Source organism: Anabrus simplex, chromosome 1 (genome assembly GCF_040414725.1).
Source record: "Anabrus simplex isolate iqAnaSimp1 chromosome 1, ASM4041472v1, whole genome shotgun sequence".
NCBI classification, from domain to species: Eukaryota; Metazoa; Arthropoda; class Insecta; order Orthoptera; family Tettigoniidae; genus Anabrus; species Anabrus simplex.
In genome coordinates this window covers 676,616,882-676,636,685 of record NC_090265.1, presented here as the reverse complement: position 1 = coordinate 676,636,685, position 19,804 = coordinate 676,616,882, and the positions used below count along the sequence as shown (strand labels likewise).

At 38.9% G+C, this 19,804-nt stretch overlaps 1 protein-coding gene across 1 annotated transcript in view; it reads left to right on the top strand.

Annotated features, from left to right (window-relative positions):
* The window catches only part of orb2, a 465,359-nt gene that overhangs the window by 431,103 nt on the left and 14,452 nt on the right, over positions 1 to 19,804 (top strand). The window contains exons 4-6 of the mRNA XM_067135888.2: positions 10,065 to 10,177; positions 13,903 to 14,113; positions 15,235 to 15,416. Of these exons, the coding sequence (XP_066991989.1) occupies positions 10,065 to 10,177; positions 13,903 to 14,113; positions 15,235 to 15,416 (506 nt within the window). The remainder of the gene's footprint in view (positions 1 to 10,064; positions 10,178 to 13,902; positions 14,114 to 15,234; positions 15,417 to 19,804) is intronic.

The following is a 19,804-nucleotide window of genomic DNA, read 5'->3' as shown; positions in this document are numbered from 1 at the left end:
GTATGTAACACCATGCATTTTAACTGAAATGCTGTGACACAGAAATGGCAGTAAATATACAGACTTGGAACTTCCTCTTAAAGAAACCACTGTCTGTGCTAGAATTTGATCCTGTAACTTTCAGTACAAAAAATGAGCTCCAAATCAGGTATACTAAATAGTTAGTTACAGCCCTGATAAACGTGCGTTATATGAAGTCCTCCATTGCCCATCTGGTGGCCATGATCGTTAAGGCGTAAAGTCTACATGGTCTGACACTGTGGTAGCCAGTTTGAGTCTCATTGGTAAAAAAATCACCACCAGAATGTCGGCTGGCAGGGTAGGAGAGGTGGTGTTATACAATTTCTAATCACTAGATTGCGTGCCAAAAGCCTGGATTAAATTCCAAACCTCTCCATGGTGCTCATATGGAGCGAGGGCAAATGACGCTGTTGATTGTGATTCGTCCATTGGATCTTCATCATCATCATCATCATCATCATCATGAATTCCTTCCAGCGAGCTGGGTAGGATGTTTAAGAATGATGTGCCTCCATTTATTACGGTCCTGGTATGCTTCTTTTCCCTCTAGCGCATCCCATGTTTCTCCTCTCTTCTCTAGGTCTTATCTTATCTAACCACCTTTTTCTACGGTGTCCAATTGGTCTTCATCCCGGAACGATCTTTTCAAAATACTTCGTTGGTGTTTGAGTCATCTGCATCCGCTTAACGTGTCCTAGCCACTTCAGCCTTTCTTCCATGGTCAGGTTGACCTGTAGGTCTCTTCATTCTGTCCTTCCTTGTTTTGTCCATTTGGATATTGATGTAAAAGCCTTGAACTCTTCGTGCTATTTGACAGGAGTAGGCTACGGGCTGGCTCCAGGTTTCACCCTCTCCCTTCCTACTATCATATCGTGTCATATCATTTAATCTCATCAACTCCTCTGGTGAGGTTTACGTCAGGAAAAACATCTCATCGTACTTGCTGCGAAAATTCATCTCACGTCATACCCGACCCCATAGAGTAACAGAACAAGGGTTGGGTGTACATAGACCTCCATTGTAGATATAGAATAATAATGGAAAATGCAGCTAGACTTGCTAGCAAGAAGTGCAGGCTACTTTTCCATTCAGATTGCCACCTCTCAACATATATGTGGTGACTGTTCTCTTTATTAGGGGAAAGGAATGAAGGAATGTCTTAGAAAACATATGAATGAAATAAATTACACGATAATTAATACCTTTTGTCACCTACATGTTAAGTGCTGAAAGTGATGTCTATTTTCATTCAAGCACACCTGGCACATTCAAAGAAAATTTCGAAACACTTGTACGTGGATTGAGAAAGTGTGTGATGTGTTGTTTCTGATGCTTCTTAATGCCAGTTATTAATCTAAATTTAGTGATTTTCAACCTGCTGGTTGTAGGATTATGGATGAAGGTCGAACATCTCTTTATGTTTTTAATATTATTTTATAACCAATATATAAATAAACTCATTTACTGTATGTAAACTCTTGACAAAAATATTGATAATACATATTCACAGGTAGTTAGGATAATAAGAACTTTCTGATCTATGATCATTTGATCTGTTTTAGTGTTAATTGTTTTAGAGTTTAAGAATTTTATAGATATTATATGTATGGAAACTAATGTCACACAAGCTTTTTGATATATTTTATTACCATTCTTTTTCTTTAGTATTTTTTTAACTAAACTCATAAAAAAATAAGCATATTTGCAGTTTACCCACCATTGACTAATATTTATGTTTCATATATGGTTAGAAGTTATGTACATACGTCCTTAAATCGTGGTAACCCTGCCTTCTTCACAGCTAGGGCATTTGACTCATGAAGTTGTGATGACGTCCAAGCTAGCTTGTCAGTGTGCCTCACTTCTTTGCACTAAAATGCCTTTTTCTGTAAACCATAAAAGTAGCCAGTTGGACGTAAACACCAATAACATTATTAACTAAATTGCCTCGTCTTACACTGTCTATGGCACAAAATCATCACTTTGATGAAATAGAAAAAGAAACAAATTGATGTTGCCAACATTGTTCACATGAATCAAAGTGTTGTCTCCAAGTTGTGGAAAAAGTTCCAAGGCAGTCATTCAGTAGCAGATAGACATCACGCGGGTCATCCACGCAAAGCAGCAACAGCTCAAACTGCTATGTATGCATATCTAAATGTATTGTAAAATGGGGATAATTCCACCTAATCAATACTGCTTATTAAAAGTTCATGTATTTATGCTTAAAAATACACTATTTGCAGTACCAGTTTTGATCTGTATCGATCATCCGCAGATGCATTAAGAACATGAGATAAAACAACACGTACAAATCATTGGACATTACTTAGTTTAAGAATGTGATTAAAAAGCATGAAGAACAACATTAGTAACAAGTTAAAATGAATAAAATTTGAATTGTGTCCATAGGTCCCTTTATAGCACCCATTCACCTGTTGTCGTTCTGTCTTCTTCGTAGTTAAGATGCACCTAAAAGTCCTGGTGTGTTGCTAGTTGAACGCATCGTATATTGTGTGATATTTATTCCGGTGAGGTGTAGCTTGTCAAATATGGTGTTGAGGTATGTTGCTTTTTGTGCTGGCAGGGCTGTTTTAAAGTCAAAATGAGTTAAGCTGGCATTGACTAATCTTCAAATTTGCTTGTGGAGATTGATGTCGTGTTCTTTCAGTAAAAGTTTTCTTATTGTTTATTGTACATTTGGAGTAGGTGGAATCATCTATGGCATAGTAGTTGTAGAGTTCAAGGTGGAATTATCCCCATTTTACAGTTGAGAACTTTATCAATACAGATATGAAAATAATAAACTGTAATATCTGCACATAGACACCCTACACGCACAGCTGCTACTCTGCACCATGAGCTTCGAGATGCCACAGGAGTTACTGTAAGTACCCAAACTGTGTGACTCCATGATGCGGGACTGTATTCAAGAAGACCCCTCTGGACGCCTCCACTTCGACGACATCAGAGTGGCTCGTGTTGGACATGAGATCTATGGTCCAGAGCATTGTTCATCAAAGAAGTGCGAATTGGTTTTCACCCTGATGATAACTCTCTGTGCAGATGAAGGATAAGAGGGGAACATTACAATGAATCGTTCTCATTAGAATGTCACCAATAGCTTGGAGGTTCAACACTATTCTGGGCAGATGTCATGTTCATCCGCCTTACACCACTGGTTCACATTCGAGGAAAAATGATGGCTACAGTGTATGAAAACGACATTCTCTGACCCATAGTAAGTGGTTTTACAGAGACTGTATGAGATGGGTTTACTCTACAGGATGATAACACTCATCCACATCGTGCAGCAGTTGTAAGTGGATAAAGGGAGGGACGTGGGATCCACAGAATGGACTGGCCATTGTCTTCCCTGAACGTGAACTTGCATGAACCTTTCTTAAAAGAGCAATTTCCAACCATCAATATCCACCACTAGGCCCCTAAAATATGCTGCCATCGAGGAATGGGACCATTTGTCTCAAGAAATACTCAAAGACACTGAGCATGCCCCGTTGCATACAAGATATCCTCAGGATTCGTGGAGGACCAGCACATTATGGACTTGTGACTGCATTGAAAACTGGTTTTAATTTGCGATGTTCTAACTGAGGAGATTTTGTAATTTGTTTGGTTTAATCTTTAGTCATATAATGAGATTCTAAGCAAGTGATTCAGAATGAAAAAAACCATTGCACTGAACAACTGAGTCATGATTCAGCGTACGAAATGAATCGATTCGTTTGTGAATCGAAACTTGCGAGCCGCTACTTGCTGCTTGTTCCTCCTTCTGTGACTCGTTATGATTCATACCGCCATATCCGGTATCCGCCATTTCTTAATAGATGTTAACTAGTGAAGAACGACTCTGTTATTCTTTATTTAACCAATACTAAAAGTCCGGTTCACAGGTCAAATATTCGTAACCTAACCTAACATATTCTTTTAACAATAAATTATCATTTTGCTTTAAGCCACATACAACATGAAACTGTAATATATAGGTACTCAACTTCCAGCTCATTACAAAATGTTAGGTTAAGTTTACTTCTAGGATCCCGTTACCATTCTTGTTCTAAGGCCATGAGATCAAATTCTTCTAACTGAATTGGATTCCCCATCTCTAGTCCAAAGTTACCAAGAAGTGTACATTTCTGTTGTATTTAGTATTGTGAGTTTCACATTAAATAACATGATATCGGTTCCACCTCAACACAACAGAATCTGGTATATCTTTAGCTTTCCTTGTTTGTGAGTGTAATCAGAGCAAAACAAGAGTAACACTTAGCTTTTTGAAAGTAATTAGAATTTGATGTCTAAGAATGATATTATCCATGTTATATATCCTCATAATTGTCATATTTCATCTTTATAGAGAGGAATGGCATCACTGATCACAATTACGGGAAACATTTAAGTAGCAAAGATTGAAAATCATTCATTGTTATCCTGTGGCACCAGTTGAGTGTATTTCCGACTTAGTATTCTTGGTTGTTCAGTTTTCTGCATTTGGTGGTCCTCGTGCATATTGCACAAGCTTTCTACACAGTTTTGATTGTAATCTGTGAAAGAGACTACTTCGAGGACGGAAGACGCTGCAAAGGCTGTAGCACTGATTGATTACGGTCGCAGGTTCTGGTAATGTTGCAAATGTCTTGTGAACCTCACCAACAAGAGTACATAGATCAGTAAGGCACTGCACCTTTCATAGGAAACCTGGATCTAGTCGTCCAAGCTTTACAAGGGCCAGAGATGATCAATTTTTAATTCTACGCATGTTAAAATAGTCATGTCACAGCCATGGAGGTTACAAATCACCTACAGGAAGTGCAGATGTCAGAATTAGTGAGTGGACAGTGAGAAGATGATTCAGAAAGGCATCTCTAGTTTCAAGAAGACATTTCACTGACTCCGAATTGACATGTCAGCATCTGTGATTTTTTCAAGTAAATCAGAAATGGACACAGGAGTAATGTCCTCTTCACCGATGAATCAAGGTTCAGTCTCAGATCTCTGGATGGAAGATGGAGGGTGTAGAGAAGACCTGGAGGGTGTTATGCTGCATGAAACTTCTCCACAAGAACAGCCTATGGAGGAGGTTCTCGCATGGTATGGGGAGGTATTAGTTTTCACGGCGAGACAGAGCTGGTGTTTATTAAAACTGGAGGATTAAATGCACATCAGTACACAAAGGAGTTTCTTTACAAACCAGTACAAGTTCTTTGCAAATATGTAATCTCCTTTGCCCCTCAGATGGAAGAAAACTTTGTTTTGATGCATGAAAATGCATACCCTCATGCTGCTTGATGTATGTCAACATTCCTGCAAAACTCTGGAATTGTCACTCTTGACTGGCCACCTTGTAACTCTGTAATCCTGACCTCAATCCCATAGAACACATGTGGAACAAGCTCGGACGAGCTGTTTGTCAACTTTTCAAACCCTGCATGAACTTAGGGCAGCCAAATGGAATACAGTCACACAAAATGACATCGACACCTTAATTAACAGCATGCTGAATAGGATAAAAGCTGTTATTGATGCAAAAGGTTGTAACGCACATTACAGAGTGTCCTGGGTCTTGTTAGGTTGGTGCTGTGACCTGCACAGTGGCTTGTAGGAGGGCCATTCGGTGTTTTATGGTTGCTAAAAGTGTGAAGTAGTGCTTAAAAGATTGTGACAATATATTGCACTTAGAACATAATTTTGGTTAATCAAATGTACATTTCTCAAAAAAAATAAAGTGTTCCGCTTCGTTTGCTCAGCAGTGTAGATTTGATGCTTGTTGTTTAAAGGGGCCTAACATCGAAGGTCATCGGCCCCCAGTGTAGATTTAGAATCCCTTTTCATTATTGTCAGGTTCACTGGTATACTTTCCAAAAATGATGGTGATTTTTTGGCTTTCATTGCACTTAACATAAAATATGACACCAGAACATGCAGTAATCTTTCCTTTGCTCTTAATTTCACATCAAAAAGTAGCATGTTCCTCTGGGAATAACAATGATCTGTTGAAATACTTTGCAAAGAATATCCTCTATGCTGATGAATATGAATACAGTAATGAAACTAGAATGTTATACCAAGACATGACCACGAGGCTTCTCTCTTTCAAGACTCCTTTTAAATCTTCCTTGATCAAATGTTGTTGTTTTCTGAACTAGGTTTTCAAGCAATTTTCCTGCCCCCTTGTGACCTCTCATTTTTTTTTTTTTGCCAATATCTCATTCTGCAAAGGATGGGAATCTTCATATTTTGTCTATATTTATTATTATTATTATTATTATTATTATTATTATTATTATTATTATTATTATTATTATTATTATTATTATTATTAATCCTATTGTTTTTGCCTTACAACAACAACAACAACAACAACAACAACAACAACAAAAATACTATCACTGTACTCAACCATCAGAACAGATACAGTGAAATCTGGATACAATACTGTGCAGACAGAAAAAAGAATGTTGTAGAGGGATTTAGAATAATGGGTTCTCATGTCAATTTTTGAACATAACATCTGAAAACTGAATTACATTAACTACCTGTTATATAATTTAATTTCCCCTTCATATGCAGTTTGCAACAACAGAAAAATACAGAGTACATTCTGATTTCTCACACATTATTGTTGTTCACAGTATGCAACAATCCACTACTGTAAACTACTGTAGTTAAAGAAATCTGAAATGACAGCCTGCTTCAAATTCCTCTTCACAAACAGAGAAACACACATAAAGACCTAATTGCATCGAGATTCACTGCTACAGTTACAACAGTCCTTGGAATGCATGACACTGTGTCAAAACGAGAAAACAAAGGGGCTGTTTTAAACAGCTGTCCGATAGCTACAGTACTGCCTTTTAAATCCTTCTGGTATGAACACTACCTAGACCTTTCTGAAATTCTGTAAGTGCCGAGTTCCACGAGTTGCACAACTAACTTACCCCTCAGGTAAGTACACAGCTGTAAACTACTTGCTTGTTACTCTTACACAGTTCAATCTTCATATGGCAGTAACAGATGTTCCAAATTACATACTTTTGTGCTTTGATTATCGTAGTACCCAAGCCCGCTTGGTGGCCATGGTCATTAAGGAGTCAAGTCTATATGGTCTGGCACCATGCTTAGCTGGTTTCCACCAGGGGGGGTGGAAAAAAAAAAGTTCACCCTCAGAATGTTGGCCAGCACTAGATTGCATGCCAAAGTCTGGATTCAGTTCCAAACCTCTTTGCAGTGTTCATTTCGAGTGACGCTATTGGTGGTGATTCATCCGTCGGATGGAGACACTAAAGCCTTGAGCAGACCCTTTTGGTGTTATTCAGCAGGAGTAGGCTATGTGCCAACACTGGGTTTCACCTTCTCCCTACCTCATTATCATCACCACCACACCACATTCAGATGTGCAGGTCGCTGTCCTTGGACTCTCCTGGCACTAAAAGCCCTACAATAAATAATTAAAATAAATTATAGTACCAAGAGGAAAGCACATCACCAGGATCTGAAGAGGCAATGGTACGAGAGTATCATTAAATCTAGAGGAATTTTACACCGAATTAATGGAATTAATCCTGGGACCAGAATATTTTATTATTGTATCGGTAATCGTTGTATGGAGATATCACTGTACTTTCTCTTTTTGCATATGTCCTTAAAACTCTTCCAAAAGATGAAAGTCAATATATGGGCAAATTCAATCCATTTTCATAGTTCCTTTCTCCTTTCATATCATCATCACTTTTTAACTCAACCACTTTTTAGCTAAAATTGGTGCAATTTCTAAAAGAATAGAGAAACTTATTATTGCAGGGACCACAAAAGCTATACATCCAATGTGAGGAAGAGTAAATGGGAATTCCAGTCTATTTTACACCCTATTTATTTTTAATGTAATTCTCCAATTTTTTAAATTATGTTCTCAATCTTTTACAATCTTCGCATAATTAAACAAGTTGTGGAATGAATGCCAGGGATTACAATTATCTGAAACATATTTTTTTTAAATCAGAGTGTGATAACATCAATTGTGTTTCACTCCAAAAACAGTTCTAGTCAGCTAGGTAGAAGCATGTACACACGAGAGTGAAGAGAAAGTGCTTATGTGTGTGTCATTTTATCATCAGAAAGATGGTGTCAAAAAACACTTCGTATTTCTGACAAAATTTAATGTTAGTTCATTTGAAACCTTGTATAAATTAAATGTTACAACATTACAACAATATGGAAATGTATCATAAGCCCATATGAGAAGTTTCAACACAGTAATTGATAAACATGATTGATCGTGACAATCACAACACCAATACTGTTGTTTCCTGCCTTTTGACAAGAATAACCACAAACAGCTATCTTAAGGTTTATTACTGTGAATTCTCAGTCTGCATGTTTGTATGGACATTATGGCTTGTCTACAAAAGTCTTGCTTCTAAGTCAGGTCATAATGGCTCTTTCACCTAAAAACACAGCAAGGACTGCGGCATTATTGGAGGATGGGTGCTGTATACATTATGTAGCAGATGTTATAGGCACATCTTGTTCTAATGTGTACAGAACTGTTACAAAGTACAGAGAGGGCAATATCTACACAAGGAGGCCTGGTTCTGGTCGTAGGAAGCAGATTTAAAGAGGCCCGCCACAGGACCTCTGCTTACATGTAAACACCGCATCTCTCAGATGCAATACGCCAACACCCATCGAAACTGGACTGTAGAGCAGTGGAGCTCAGTACTGTTTAAGGAAGAATCCAGATTCTGTTTGGGGGCACCAGATGGAAGGGAGATGGAGAAGGTTTGGAAAACATTATTCACCCTGTACTATCTCTGCAAGGAGGCTCTGTGATGCTCTGTGCTGGGATTACCTCTGACGCATGCATGGAGCTTGTGTTCATCGAGAATGGAAGTCTGACAGCCTACCAAAACATCGAGGAGATCTTAGTGGATCACGTGGTTCCTTTTGCACCCGTTATCGGTGAGAACTGTATTCTGATGCATGACAATGCTCGTCCACACGTTGCCGTTTGTGTATGTGAGTACCTGGATGAAGTAGGAATTTTGCGCATGGTGTGGCCTGCTCATAGTCCCGACCTAAACCAGATAGAGCATGTCTGGGATATGCTTGGAAACATGGTAGGAGTCATTCCCCTTACACACTGGCTCTACTTTGGGCTGCACTCCAGGCAGAATGGGAGCTCATACCACAAGAGAACATACGAGATTGCATCCTGAGCATGCCTGCTAGAGGTAGTAGTATCCTTTACTGAGGCAATGGAAATGTGTTGACAACATGTGGACAAATGAGACTGCTTATGAAATGGTGCAGAGCTCCAAGTTTTGACATTTCCAAATTCATGTTGGTGGTCTGTTGTGATTGTTATGATCCATAATGTTTCTCAGTTATTGAGTGGAACCTTTTCAAATGGACTATTTAATTTAAACTACATTGCCTTGTTGTTGTAATGTCATAATATTTGTTTTTTTACCAGGTTTGAAAAGGACTAACATCATAAATTTTGTCTGAAATATGTAGTGTTTCACTTTTTTTTTGCTGGTGACTTTAGTTGGGATGAATTTTTGAATATGTCTTATCAGTAACATATTCATTCTTCAAAAAAATATGTAGAATTTTTTTTAAAGGTTTTTCATTTACAGCATAAACCACCCAGTTCAAATGTGTAACAAAGCATAAAATTCCCTTTAAAACACCATTCTCCTTAGACATTTGTTACCTAATATTTTTTCCAGGATATCTCCTACACAAATTCAATTCTGTATCATTCAATCCCCTAGGTATTACTGTACCATATTAACATGATGCTGTGACAAATTGACAGACAGTATTATCTCAATGTTCACACAGAAATACGTACTAAGTTAGCTTGTAAGATCATTGTTTTTATGTTTAATTGCTTTCTTGATGAAACTGTGAATATCTTCCTGTCTTCTCCACATTAATTTTGTACATCCTGTTATTTGATGAAGTTTTTAATTACAATGTAAATTCTCCTAATAGTTTTCATTTAATTATCCTTTCAGATGAAATTACAGCCAGTTTCCGACGGTTTGGCCCTCTTGTGGTTGACTGGCCACACAAAGCAGAGAGTAAATCATACTTTCCACCAAAAGGCTACGCTTTTTTGCTGTTTCAGGTAAAGAATGCTGGTTGTGTGTTTTATATGTTTCTAATGAAGGTGAACTTTGAGAGTCCATTCCAAACCAATATTTCATATTGAAAATGCATATTTAACTTGTATCCATAATTAATAACAATTCCATTATTTAAGAAAAAAAAAGCAATGTTTTTCGAGAAATTAGCTTAACCCTTGATTAGGGATACATCTTTAAGCTATTCCAAGAACTCGGAAAGATAGTTTGATGACATTCGTGTTTTGTGTAAAATGTGTGACAGACTTGTTTATACACTGACTGACAGAGCAAATGCAACACCAAGAAGGAGTGGTCAGAACTTTATGCCAATTGCAGGGTAGACTGACGTCACTGAGGTATGCTCATGATGTGAAATGCGCCGCTGTGCTGCGCACGTAGCGAACGATAAATGGGACACGGCGTTGGCGAATGGCCCACTTCGTACCGTGATTTCTCAGCCGACAGTCATTGTAGAACGTGTTGTCGTGTGCCACAGGACACGTGTATAGCTAAGAATGCCAGGCCGCCGTCAACGGAGGCATTTCCAGCAGACAGACGACTTTACGAGGGGTATGGTGATCGGGCTGAGAAGGGCAGGTTGGTCGCTTCGTCAAATCGCAGCCGATACCCATAGGGATGTGTCCACGGTGCAGTGCCTGTGGCGAAGATGGTTGGCGCAGGGACATGTGGCTCGTGCGAGGGGTCCAGGCGCAGCCCGAGTGACGTCAGCACGCGAGGATCGGCGCATCCGCCGCCAAGCGGTGGCAGCCCCGCACGCCACGTCAACCGCCATTCTTCAGCATGTGCAAGACACCCTGGCTGTTCCAATATCGACCAGAACAATTTCCCGTCGATTGGTTGAAGGAGGCCTGCACTCCCGGCGTCCGCTCAGAAGACTACCATTGACTCCACAGCATAGACGTGCACGCCTGGCATGGTGCCGGGCTAGAGCGACTTGGATGAGGGAATGGCGGAACGTCGTGTTCTCCGATGAGTCACGTTTCTGTTCTGTCAGTGATAGTCACCGCAGACGAGTGTGGCGTCGGCGTGGAGAAAGGTCAAATCCGGCAGTAACTGTGGAGCGCCCTACCGCTAGACAACGCGGCATCATGGTTTGGGGCGCTATTGCGTATGATTCCACGTCACCTCTAGTGCGTATTCAAGGCACGTTAAATGCCCACCGCTACGTGCAGCATGTGCTGCGGCCGGTGGCACTCCCGTACCTTCAGGGGCTGCCCAATGCTCTGTTTCAGCAGGATAATGCCCGCCCACACACTGCTCGCATCTCCCAACAGGCTCTACGAGGTGTACAGATGCTTCCGTGGCCAGCGTACTCTCCGGATCTCTCACCAATCGAACACGTGTGGGATCTCATTGGACGCCGTTTGCAAACTCTGCCCCAGCCTCGTACGGACGACCAACTGTGGCAAATGGTTGACAGAGAATGGAGAACCATCCCTCAGGACACCATCCGCACTCTTATTGACTCTGTACCTCGACGTGTTTCTGCGTGCATCGCCGCTCGCGGTGGTCCTACATCCTACTGAGTCGATGCCGTGCGCATTGTGTAACCTGCATATCGGTTTGAAATAAACATCAATTATTCGTCCGTGCCGTCTCTGTTTTTTTCCTAACTTTCATCCCTTTCGAACCACTCCTTCTTGGTGTTGCATTTGCTCTGTCAGTCAGTGTAATTACATTTGCTACTCATCTAATTGAAATAGAGAGCCGAGCAAGGTTTCCTCTAAAACCTCTTTTTATGTTTCTTTTCACATAATATACCATACAATACAGCAAAGATTTCTTATAAAAATGTCATCAGAACCTGGTCAAAATTTTGATTTCAATTTTTCTCAAAAAAATGCCATATTTTGAAAATTAGGAAAAGTCTGAAAAAAGTTCATACTCTTCTTAATAAATCCATAAAGTTTCTTCTTGGATTCATGATCATGTGATGTGCTATAGTGCTTTTAGAACTGTGTTTATTATCACAAGGAGAAAGCAAACACTATTTAGGTTTGTCATTATTTTTGATTTATCTGTATACAGCAATGTCTTTGACATCCTTCACACACTTGACATTTCAATTTACAGTATAGTGACTAATGTTAATAAGCTCTGCCGGTCTTATATCCTGTAATCTATTATGTAAGCATTACTCTAAAAGTAAATGAATTGATAGAATTAAATGTAGATTAGAAGTTTGGAGAAAGAAGTTTTAATTATCAACCAGCTTTTCATATGATCGAATAAACAAGATGGGTGCTTGTGGATTTCTTTTAAGACAGATAGTACTTTCATAAGTCATTCTACGTTTTTATACTTACAGAAAAAGTGCAAACAGTTACATCAGAATAAAGTAATTAATTATTGAATATTTAAATTTCATGACCACATTGTACATGAAATAAACTTTCAGCTTATTAGGTCATGTTCAGTACGTACAGTGCCTATCAAAGAGATATTAAATACAAAATAAAAGTGACTACCCAGACATCTCTGGGATCTGAATCTACAACCTTCCAATTTTTCATGGGATGCTTCACCATTGAGCTATTGTGTTCTAAGCCATATTTGTTGTGTTGTGAAGGATCTGAGCAATAGGTATGGCACTTCTGCCAGAACAATTGTAGCATGCATCATCAAAGAGATGTTAAGCCGGGCTGAGTAACCCAGTTGCTGGCCTTCTGAGCTCAAGTTGGCAGGTTTGATCCTGGCTCAATCCAGTGATATATGAAGGTTCTCAAATACATCTATTGTATCGGTAGATTTACTAGCACATAATAGAACTACTACGGAACAAAATTTAGTTGACTTGTATCTTGTTATTTTTCCCTTCCTGGCCTTTTCCTAATTTCTTGACGTTGGCTGTACATGTGGATATGACCCAGTTTTATGACTCAATGCCCTTTCGGACGCTTGCTCTATGTGGCGTATTGCACACTATTGCGTGTTTCTCTGGCGGTTGGTAGTGTGGTTTGCTGTTCATTATTGAAGCAATGCATTTTACAATGAATTCAAAAACCTAGTCTCCAAGCCAGAGAAATTAGCCTTACACAGTTAAAATCCCCAGCCTGGCCATAAATCGAACCTGGTGCCCTCTGAGCCGAAGGCTATTACTCTCGCCATTCAGCCAAAAAGCCAGACATATTCATTGTGGTCATCCCTGTGTCCTGAAAACATTTCTCGGGATGCAGCCAGGTTCCATTGTCTTGCATACATATTCTTCTCAACAAACAGTTCAATTACTGCTTCATTTTCAGCATTAACAAAAAGACTGTTAAACGGACTATTATAATACAAGCACTGACAATGTACTACTGTTCAATATGAATGTGTCACATTTGCTGAACCGGAAGTTTTCTGTGCATGCAGCATATTCTTGCTTTCGTGTCTTTACTTCTGATCATTCTAGGAACCAGGAATGGTGATGTGAAGTACAGTATGAACTGTTTGGAGAATGGTGTTATATCATCTCCATAGAGATAGAAATATAATCAAAATGATCAAAAGATAAATTTTTAAAACCTAGGGCATTCTGCATCCCAACAAATGTGTTCAGGACACAGGAATGACCACAACAAACTGGGTCATGGTCACCGTCTGTTAGGATAATGCTTCATTTCATGCACATTGTAATTGAAATCATTTGCATGCTGTGTAGAAATAAAAACAAGTATTTCTCTTGTTCATACTTGACTAATGTATATTTTCTTTGTTTTCTCAGGACGAGAGTTCTGTGCAGCAGTTGATTGACGCTTGTATTCAAGATGATGACAAGCTCTACCTGTGTGTCTCATCACCGACAATAAAAGACAAACCTGTACAGATCCGGCCTTGGCGCCTTTCTGATGCTGATTTTGTATTGGATGCCTCTATGCCTCTCGACCCACGCAAGACTGTCTTTGTGGGTGGTGTTCCTCGTCCTTTGAAAGCTGGTGAGTTTGGACTTCATTCAGATTTTCTCTTGTGTAACACAAACCAGAAATGGATAACAGTTTGAAATTACTATTTAATATTGTTACAAGGCAACTACTGTATATGAGAAGCTTTATTTTTAAGTCAGACTATAATTGCACTAAAATGCAAACTTGACCCTTCTCTACATCGAGTCAAGAAATAATTCATCCCTTCTAAACCTTGTCTATTACCCAGTTCAAGTAACCCTGAACAATATTGCAAACTTCAACATTTCTTAACAGAAAAATCCCCATTTCACTCATTGCATTAATCCTTCTGTGAGTTGTCCATCTTCATTATAAGATAACACATATGTAGTGTATGGTACTACTTGCACAGCGGGGTTGGTTATTATCATGCAACAGCAGTCTCAACCAATCTCTCGCAGTTTTAAGCTACATTAGTTCAGTGTTTGTTGTCAGCCGATGCTAATAATTAGTTGACTGTAGGAAAGGATGAGGCATGCTGTGTAGAAATAAAAACAAAACCTTTTGATAATTAATCCGCTGGGTGGTAACAATTCAATAATGAAATATGGCGCAAATGATTGGCTTTATCCCATGTGATCAATTTTACCTCATTTTACAATATTATTATCTGTTCTTGGAATATCTTAAAGTTTTGTGTTATGTTCCTGCAAGTGAATGCATTTTCTTACAAGTCTTCGAGATGATGTTTACTGTGGTGTGATTTTGTGTTTGAAAAATTATATCTTAATTTCATTTATCATCATCTCCAGCTTGGTGCTGAGTATGGACCTTTGGCACCTCTTTTTGTCCAAGAATAATATTCTGTTCATGGATCTCTTTCCAGTTCAGCCCTCTTTCCTGCTTATTCTTCCTCATTTGGTCAATCCAACTTACCCGAGGTTTTCCATTTCATTTCAGTATTGCTTCTAATTATATTCTGAAATGAATGGTTTCTTTCACAAAAGTAATTCAGTCCTTTTGCAAAATATATTACCATCCTGGTTGAACATGATATTCTGCAGACCTGATTTGGAAACTTGGTATTTCTTATATTCATTTATTTAATTCCATGTCAAAGTTTTCTAGAACTGGTCATTAATAATAACTAATTTTTTTTTTTACCCCTGTAGTGGAGTTGGCCATGATAATGGACCGTCTGTATGGTGGTGTGTGCTACGCGGGCATTGACACTGACCCAGAACTGAAGTACCCGAAGGGAGCTGGACGAGTTGCATTCAGCAACCAACAGAGCTACATAGCTGCAATAAGTGCCCGCTTTGTCCAGCTACAACATGGAGACATTGACAAGAGGGTATGTACTTACAGTGTGTGTGTTGACAGTTCTTTTGCTGTAACATGTTAAGAATGTTAAACTGTATCATACCGGGCGAGTTGGCCGTGCGCGTAGAGGCGCGCGGCTGTGAGCTTGCATCCGGGAGATAGTAGGTTCGAATCCCACTATCGGCAGCCCTGAAGATGGTTTTCCGTGGTTTCCCATTTTCACACCAGGCAAATGCTGGGGCTGTACCTTAATTAAGGCCACGGCCGCTTCCTTCCAACTCCTAGGCCTTTCCTATCCCTTCGTCGCCATAAGACCTATCTGTGTCGGTGCGATGTAAAGCCCCTAGCAAAAAACAAAAAAAACTGTATCATATTAAATTTAATGTTAAAGTGAAAGGAGAACAAATTTTGTTCATTACATATATGTAAAATAATAGAGTACCAGCAAATACTTATTTGCTTCTCTGCTACAGTTCTCTACAGATTGCATTTTGTAATTGGTACACAATGAAAGTTGTTTTTTTTTTTTTTTTTTTTTGAAAGAATCATCAAGCCATTGACCCTGAGTAAAATTACAGAAGAGATCACCCTAGATGAGCTGAATATAGTCCTCAGCAAACTTAAAACAAATAAAGCAACATGAGAAGACAAGCTGAGTCTGGAATTATCCAAATATGATAGAAATAGTTTCAGTGGCAGATTCCTTGACTTTCCGGAGATAATATAAAGGTGAAAATCCTCCTTTTAGCTAGCTGAAGGCAATCATAATCCCTTTTCATAAGAACTGGGGATACTAAATCTAAGCCAACATAATAAAAAATCAACTGCATAGATAATACTCTAGCTTAATAGGGGAAGAGTAAAATGGATCCAGATGCAGTGATGGATACTTCACTTCTAAATTTTATTAGAGAAGCGTAGAGAATTCAGTATGAACACGTACATACAGGCCCAGTGACGGGATTCTCAGGCCCTTTGCCAACTGAGAGATCCGGGCTCCAAAATCCTGGTTCCCCCTCTCCCCTCATTTAATTTAGTCCAGAACTGCGAACATGCAGGTTAATTTATTACCTGGACTTACCTGATTATCAGCCCCTGGTGGTGGAGTTTACGCCAAAAATTGGTGTAATAATGGTGTAAATTGGTGCAAATTTTTAATGGGTGCAAACGTGGTGTATTTGTGGTGCTAGTTTGGTGCAAAAGCAATAATGGTTGCACCGATTTAACACCAATGAAGAATGCACCATAATTACACCACATATTTTTTCTCATTCATTTTCATAATTTTTACACGAACAGAGTCGGTGAAAGAGAAGTGACATTTTACACCGTAGTTACACCAAAAATGAAGTACATTAATCAGACAATTTCTGCACCAGATTTGCACCAAAAATGCACCAATGTTTTCTTTCAACCTTCTTTATTGTCAACACCACTGTTGAACCAAGTTTGCCTCAAAAATTCTCCAAAGTTACACTAAGGATTTTGGTGCGTTTGTGGAATCACCTTGGTGTCATTTTAGTGCAAAATATGTGCAGTTTTCTTCGTATTTACCCCACAAATATAATGGTTCAAAATTGATGTAATTTTGGTGTAAAGTTGGTGTATTATTTGTGTATCTTTTGAAGCAAGCATTGTGGTACATTTATGGAGTAACCTGTGTGCCACTTTGTTGCAAAATTAGTGCATGTTATTTTTCCGACAACAACAACGTTTTAAACAACAAAAGTTTGTGTTCTTATTGGCATTTAAATTTAGTTAAACTTATTTTTTTGATCCCGGGCCCACCCCAATCACTGGTCCTGCCTGCATAGCATTTGTTGTCTATAAAAAGGCGCTAACAGAGAAAATGGAGCAAGACTTCCTACAACAAAATGAATGTCCAAGCAGTATCCCAATTGCACAAAAAATTTAATTGCAGATCAGAATGGATTCCAATCAACAGAGATGTGTGACAGGGTTACGGCCTATCCCCACTGCTTTCCATAATCTAGATGAATGCTCTCATAAGACTGGAGGCTTCTTCCCCGTGGCGGTATCACCATAAATTACTAGTTAAAACTTGATACACTGTTTTATGTTGATGACAGGGTACTATTTGCCAGTTTAGAGGATGTGCACCATCCAAGTAAGATAGCTGCTGAATATTTGTATGACATGGAATGTCAGCTGAAAAAACAAAAATACTCTCTTTCAAGGGCAAAGATATCACTGTAAAATTATCCTAAGTAGCCAATAGAACGAATTAACTCAACTACTTTGACAGCAGTACCGATATTGATAACAACATTGCAGAATTTAACCGTGGTTACTATCAATTTGGTCATGAAACTGTCTATACACCAGACTACATATTTCATTCTTCAGATTTGGAATTCCTCCTTTTCTCCTATGATTAATGTTGAGAGAGGGTGATTTCTTGTTATTTTTCCTTTTAAAGTAACAACCTTTCCACCAGTCACACAAAGCCATCTCAAAAAAGTTTGTACTAGGCATAAACATGCATTTTCTTCAATAATTCCCCACTATGCGCTTGTATTACTTGAAGGAGGTTCCGTACTTTGGTCGTCTTGACGAGAAGTCGCGTGGATGCGGGGTAAGAGGTGTGAGGGTTAAGCATGGCTGCTGCGCATGCACCTATCTCAAATCTCAAGGCCTGACAATAAACATCTGTTTTGTCCACAGTGACTCTAGCAAATTGAGGTGTTGTCAATAAGTTTCAAAGAGGTAGTGCCATTTTACCTTCGTCACACATTTACTGTAAATGTACTGCAAAATGAACAGTTTGATAATGAATACGCATTGATTCAGAAAGCTTGCATTATCGGTCACGACTGATGTTTGTAGCTAAGAGGAGAGTAGCTGTTACTCGTGCCGTACCTACAAGCTGCCGCAAATTCTCTTCAGACACAGATAATACAGTGGAACACAAATTTTGATATTGTGCTCATTGCATTTCCAGTATTTTCAAATACACTGGCGGAAAAAAGAAGTGTAGCAGCAACCAGTTGGTGTATAGTTGCTACTAACTTCTTAAACTAAAATGTACCATACAGTTTTACAGTATTCATTCAATAAAGTTATCATGTTCTGAGGACCTTTTAAAGCTATTAGATTGTCGCCATAAGACCTATCTGTGTCGGTGCGATGTAAAGCAAATAGCGAAAAGAAATTAGATAACCGTTCATGCAAATTCTTCTTGAAAACATATCACATATTGTTTTGAATGGATATCACAGAGGAATGCCTTGGCTGGCAGGACCTAGTGTTTAAAGTGCTCTATGTCTTCTGGTATGGACTAGAGCAATTTTGTTACTTTCAGTGATCTGTCTCAGCTTTATCCTTGGCTTTGACAAAATGAAAGTGACTGAGGTATGAGTGATGCTAGTAATGCTATTCCTTCTGCAGCCAGTCCCTGCTATGAATGGTGTGAAAATATTGCTCATGGGGTCAGTTGGTGCATGCATTTCGGTGGGCTTGGCAGACTGATATGTAATAGCAACTTCTGGCTCGGTGAGGAAAGCAACGGGAAACTACCTCACTCCTCATTTCCCTAGTAAGCCTCTTCAGTGATGCCTAGGCCATCTATGACAGCTGATGGTGGAGCTGTTGAGGATCCAACCAGCCTTCGGGCTGAGGACTAAACATACATACATCACAGAGGATGTATTACCAAACCAAAACCCATTACGCAACAGGCCCGAAGTGACTGCTGCTGAGCCTGAAGGCCTGCAGATTACGAGGCTTTGTGTGGTCAGTAGAACAAATCCTCTCGGCTGTTATTCTTGGCTTTCTAGACGGGGAGAATGTATTACTCTATATAAAGATACTAAGGTGGTGATGTATCTATCCTTGTGATAGTTTTGATTTGTTCAGTTGTGCTTTCAAGTGAGATATAAAGATATAAAACTGCTTAAGATATCATAGTCTAACTTAATCAGTATTCCATCAGTTTGTCAGTGGAATGCCTCATTTAATGAATGCTAGTTTGTTTCAAGTTTGATTAAGAAAAGAATATTATTTGATTAATTTTCATATATCTACCATATTTGGAACAAGACAGTCAACTTTTTGAAGTGATTCAGAACAACTTATTATAGGGATAAATACTAAGAATATATCCAAATTATCTTGGAAATCTGAAACACATTGTAAATGTTAAATTAGAAATTGTCTACCCAGAAGGTAAAACTTGAAAATGAATTAGGTACGATATGGCAACTGATTCCATATTATAGCAATAGTTTTGAAGTCCTGTTCAAAAATTAACCATATTAAATATATACATATTTGTTTTTCAAGATATTACAGATGTTGATATCTTCCATCCAATTCCATCATTTTCATTGTACTTGAGCTACAGACTTTATTCACGTTTCACAATTTGCACATTGGGCTAATTTCTTCTTGTTCTCTGCA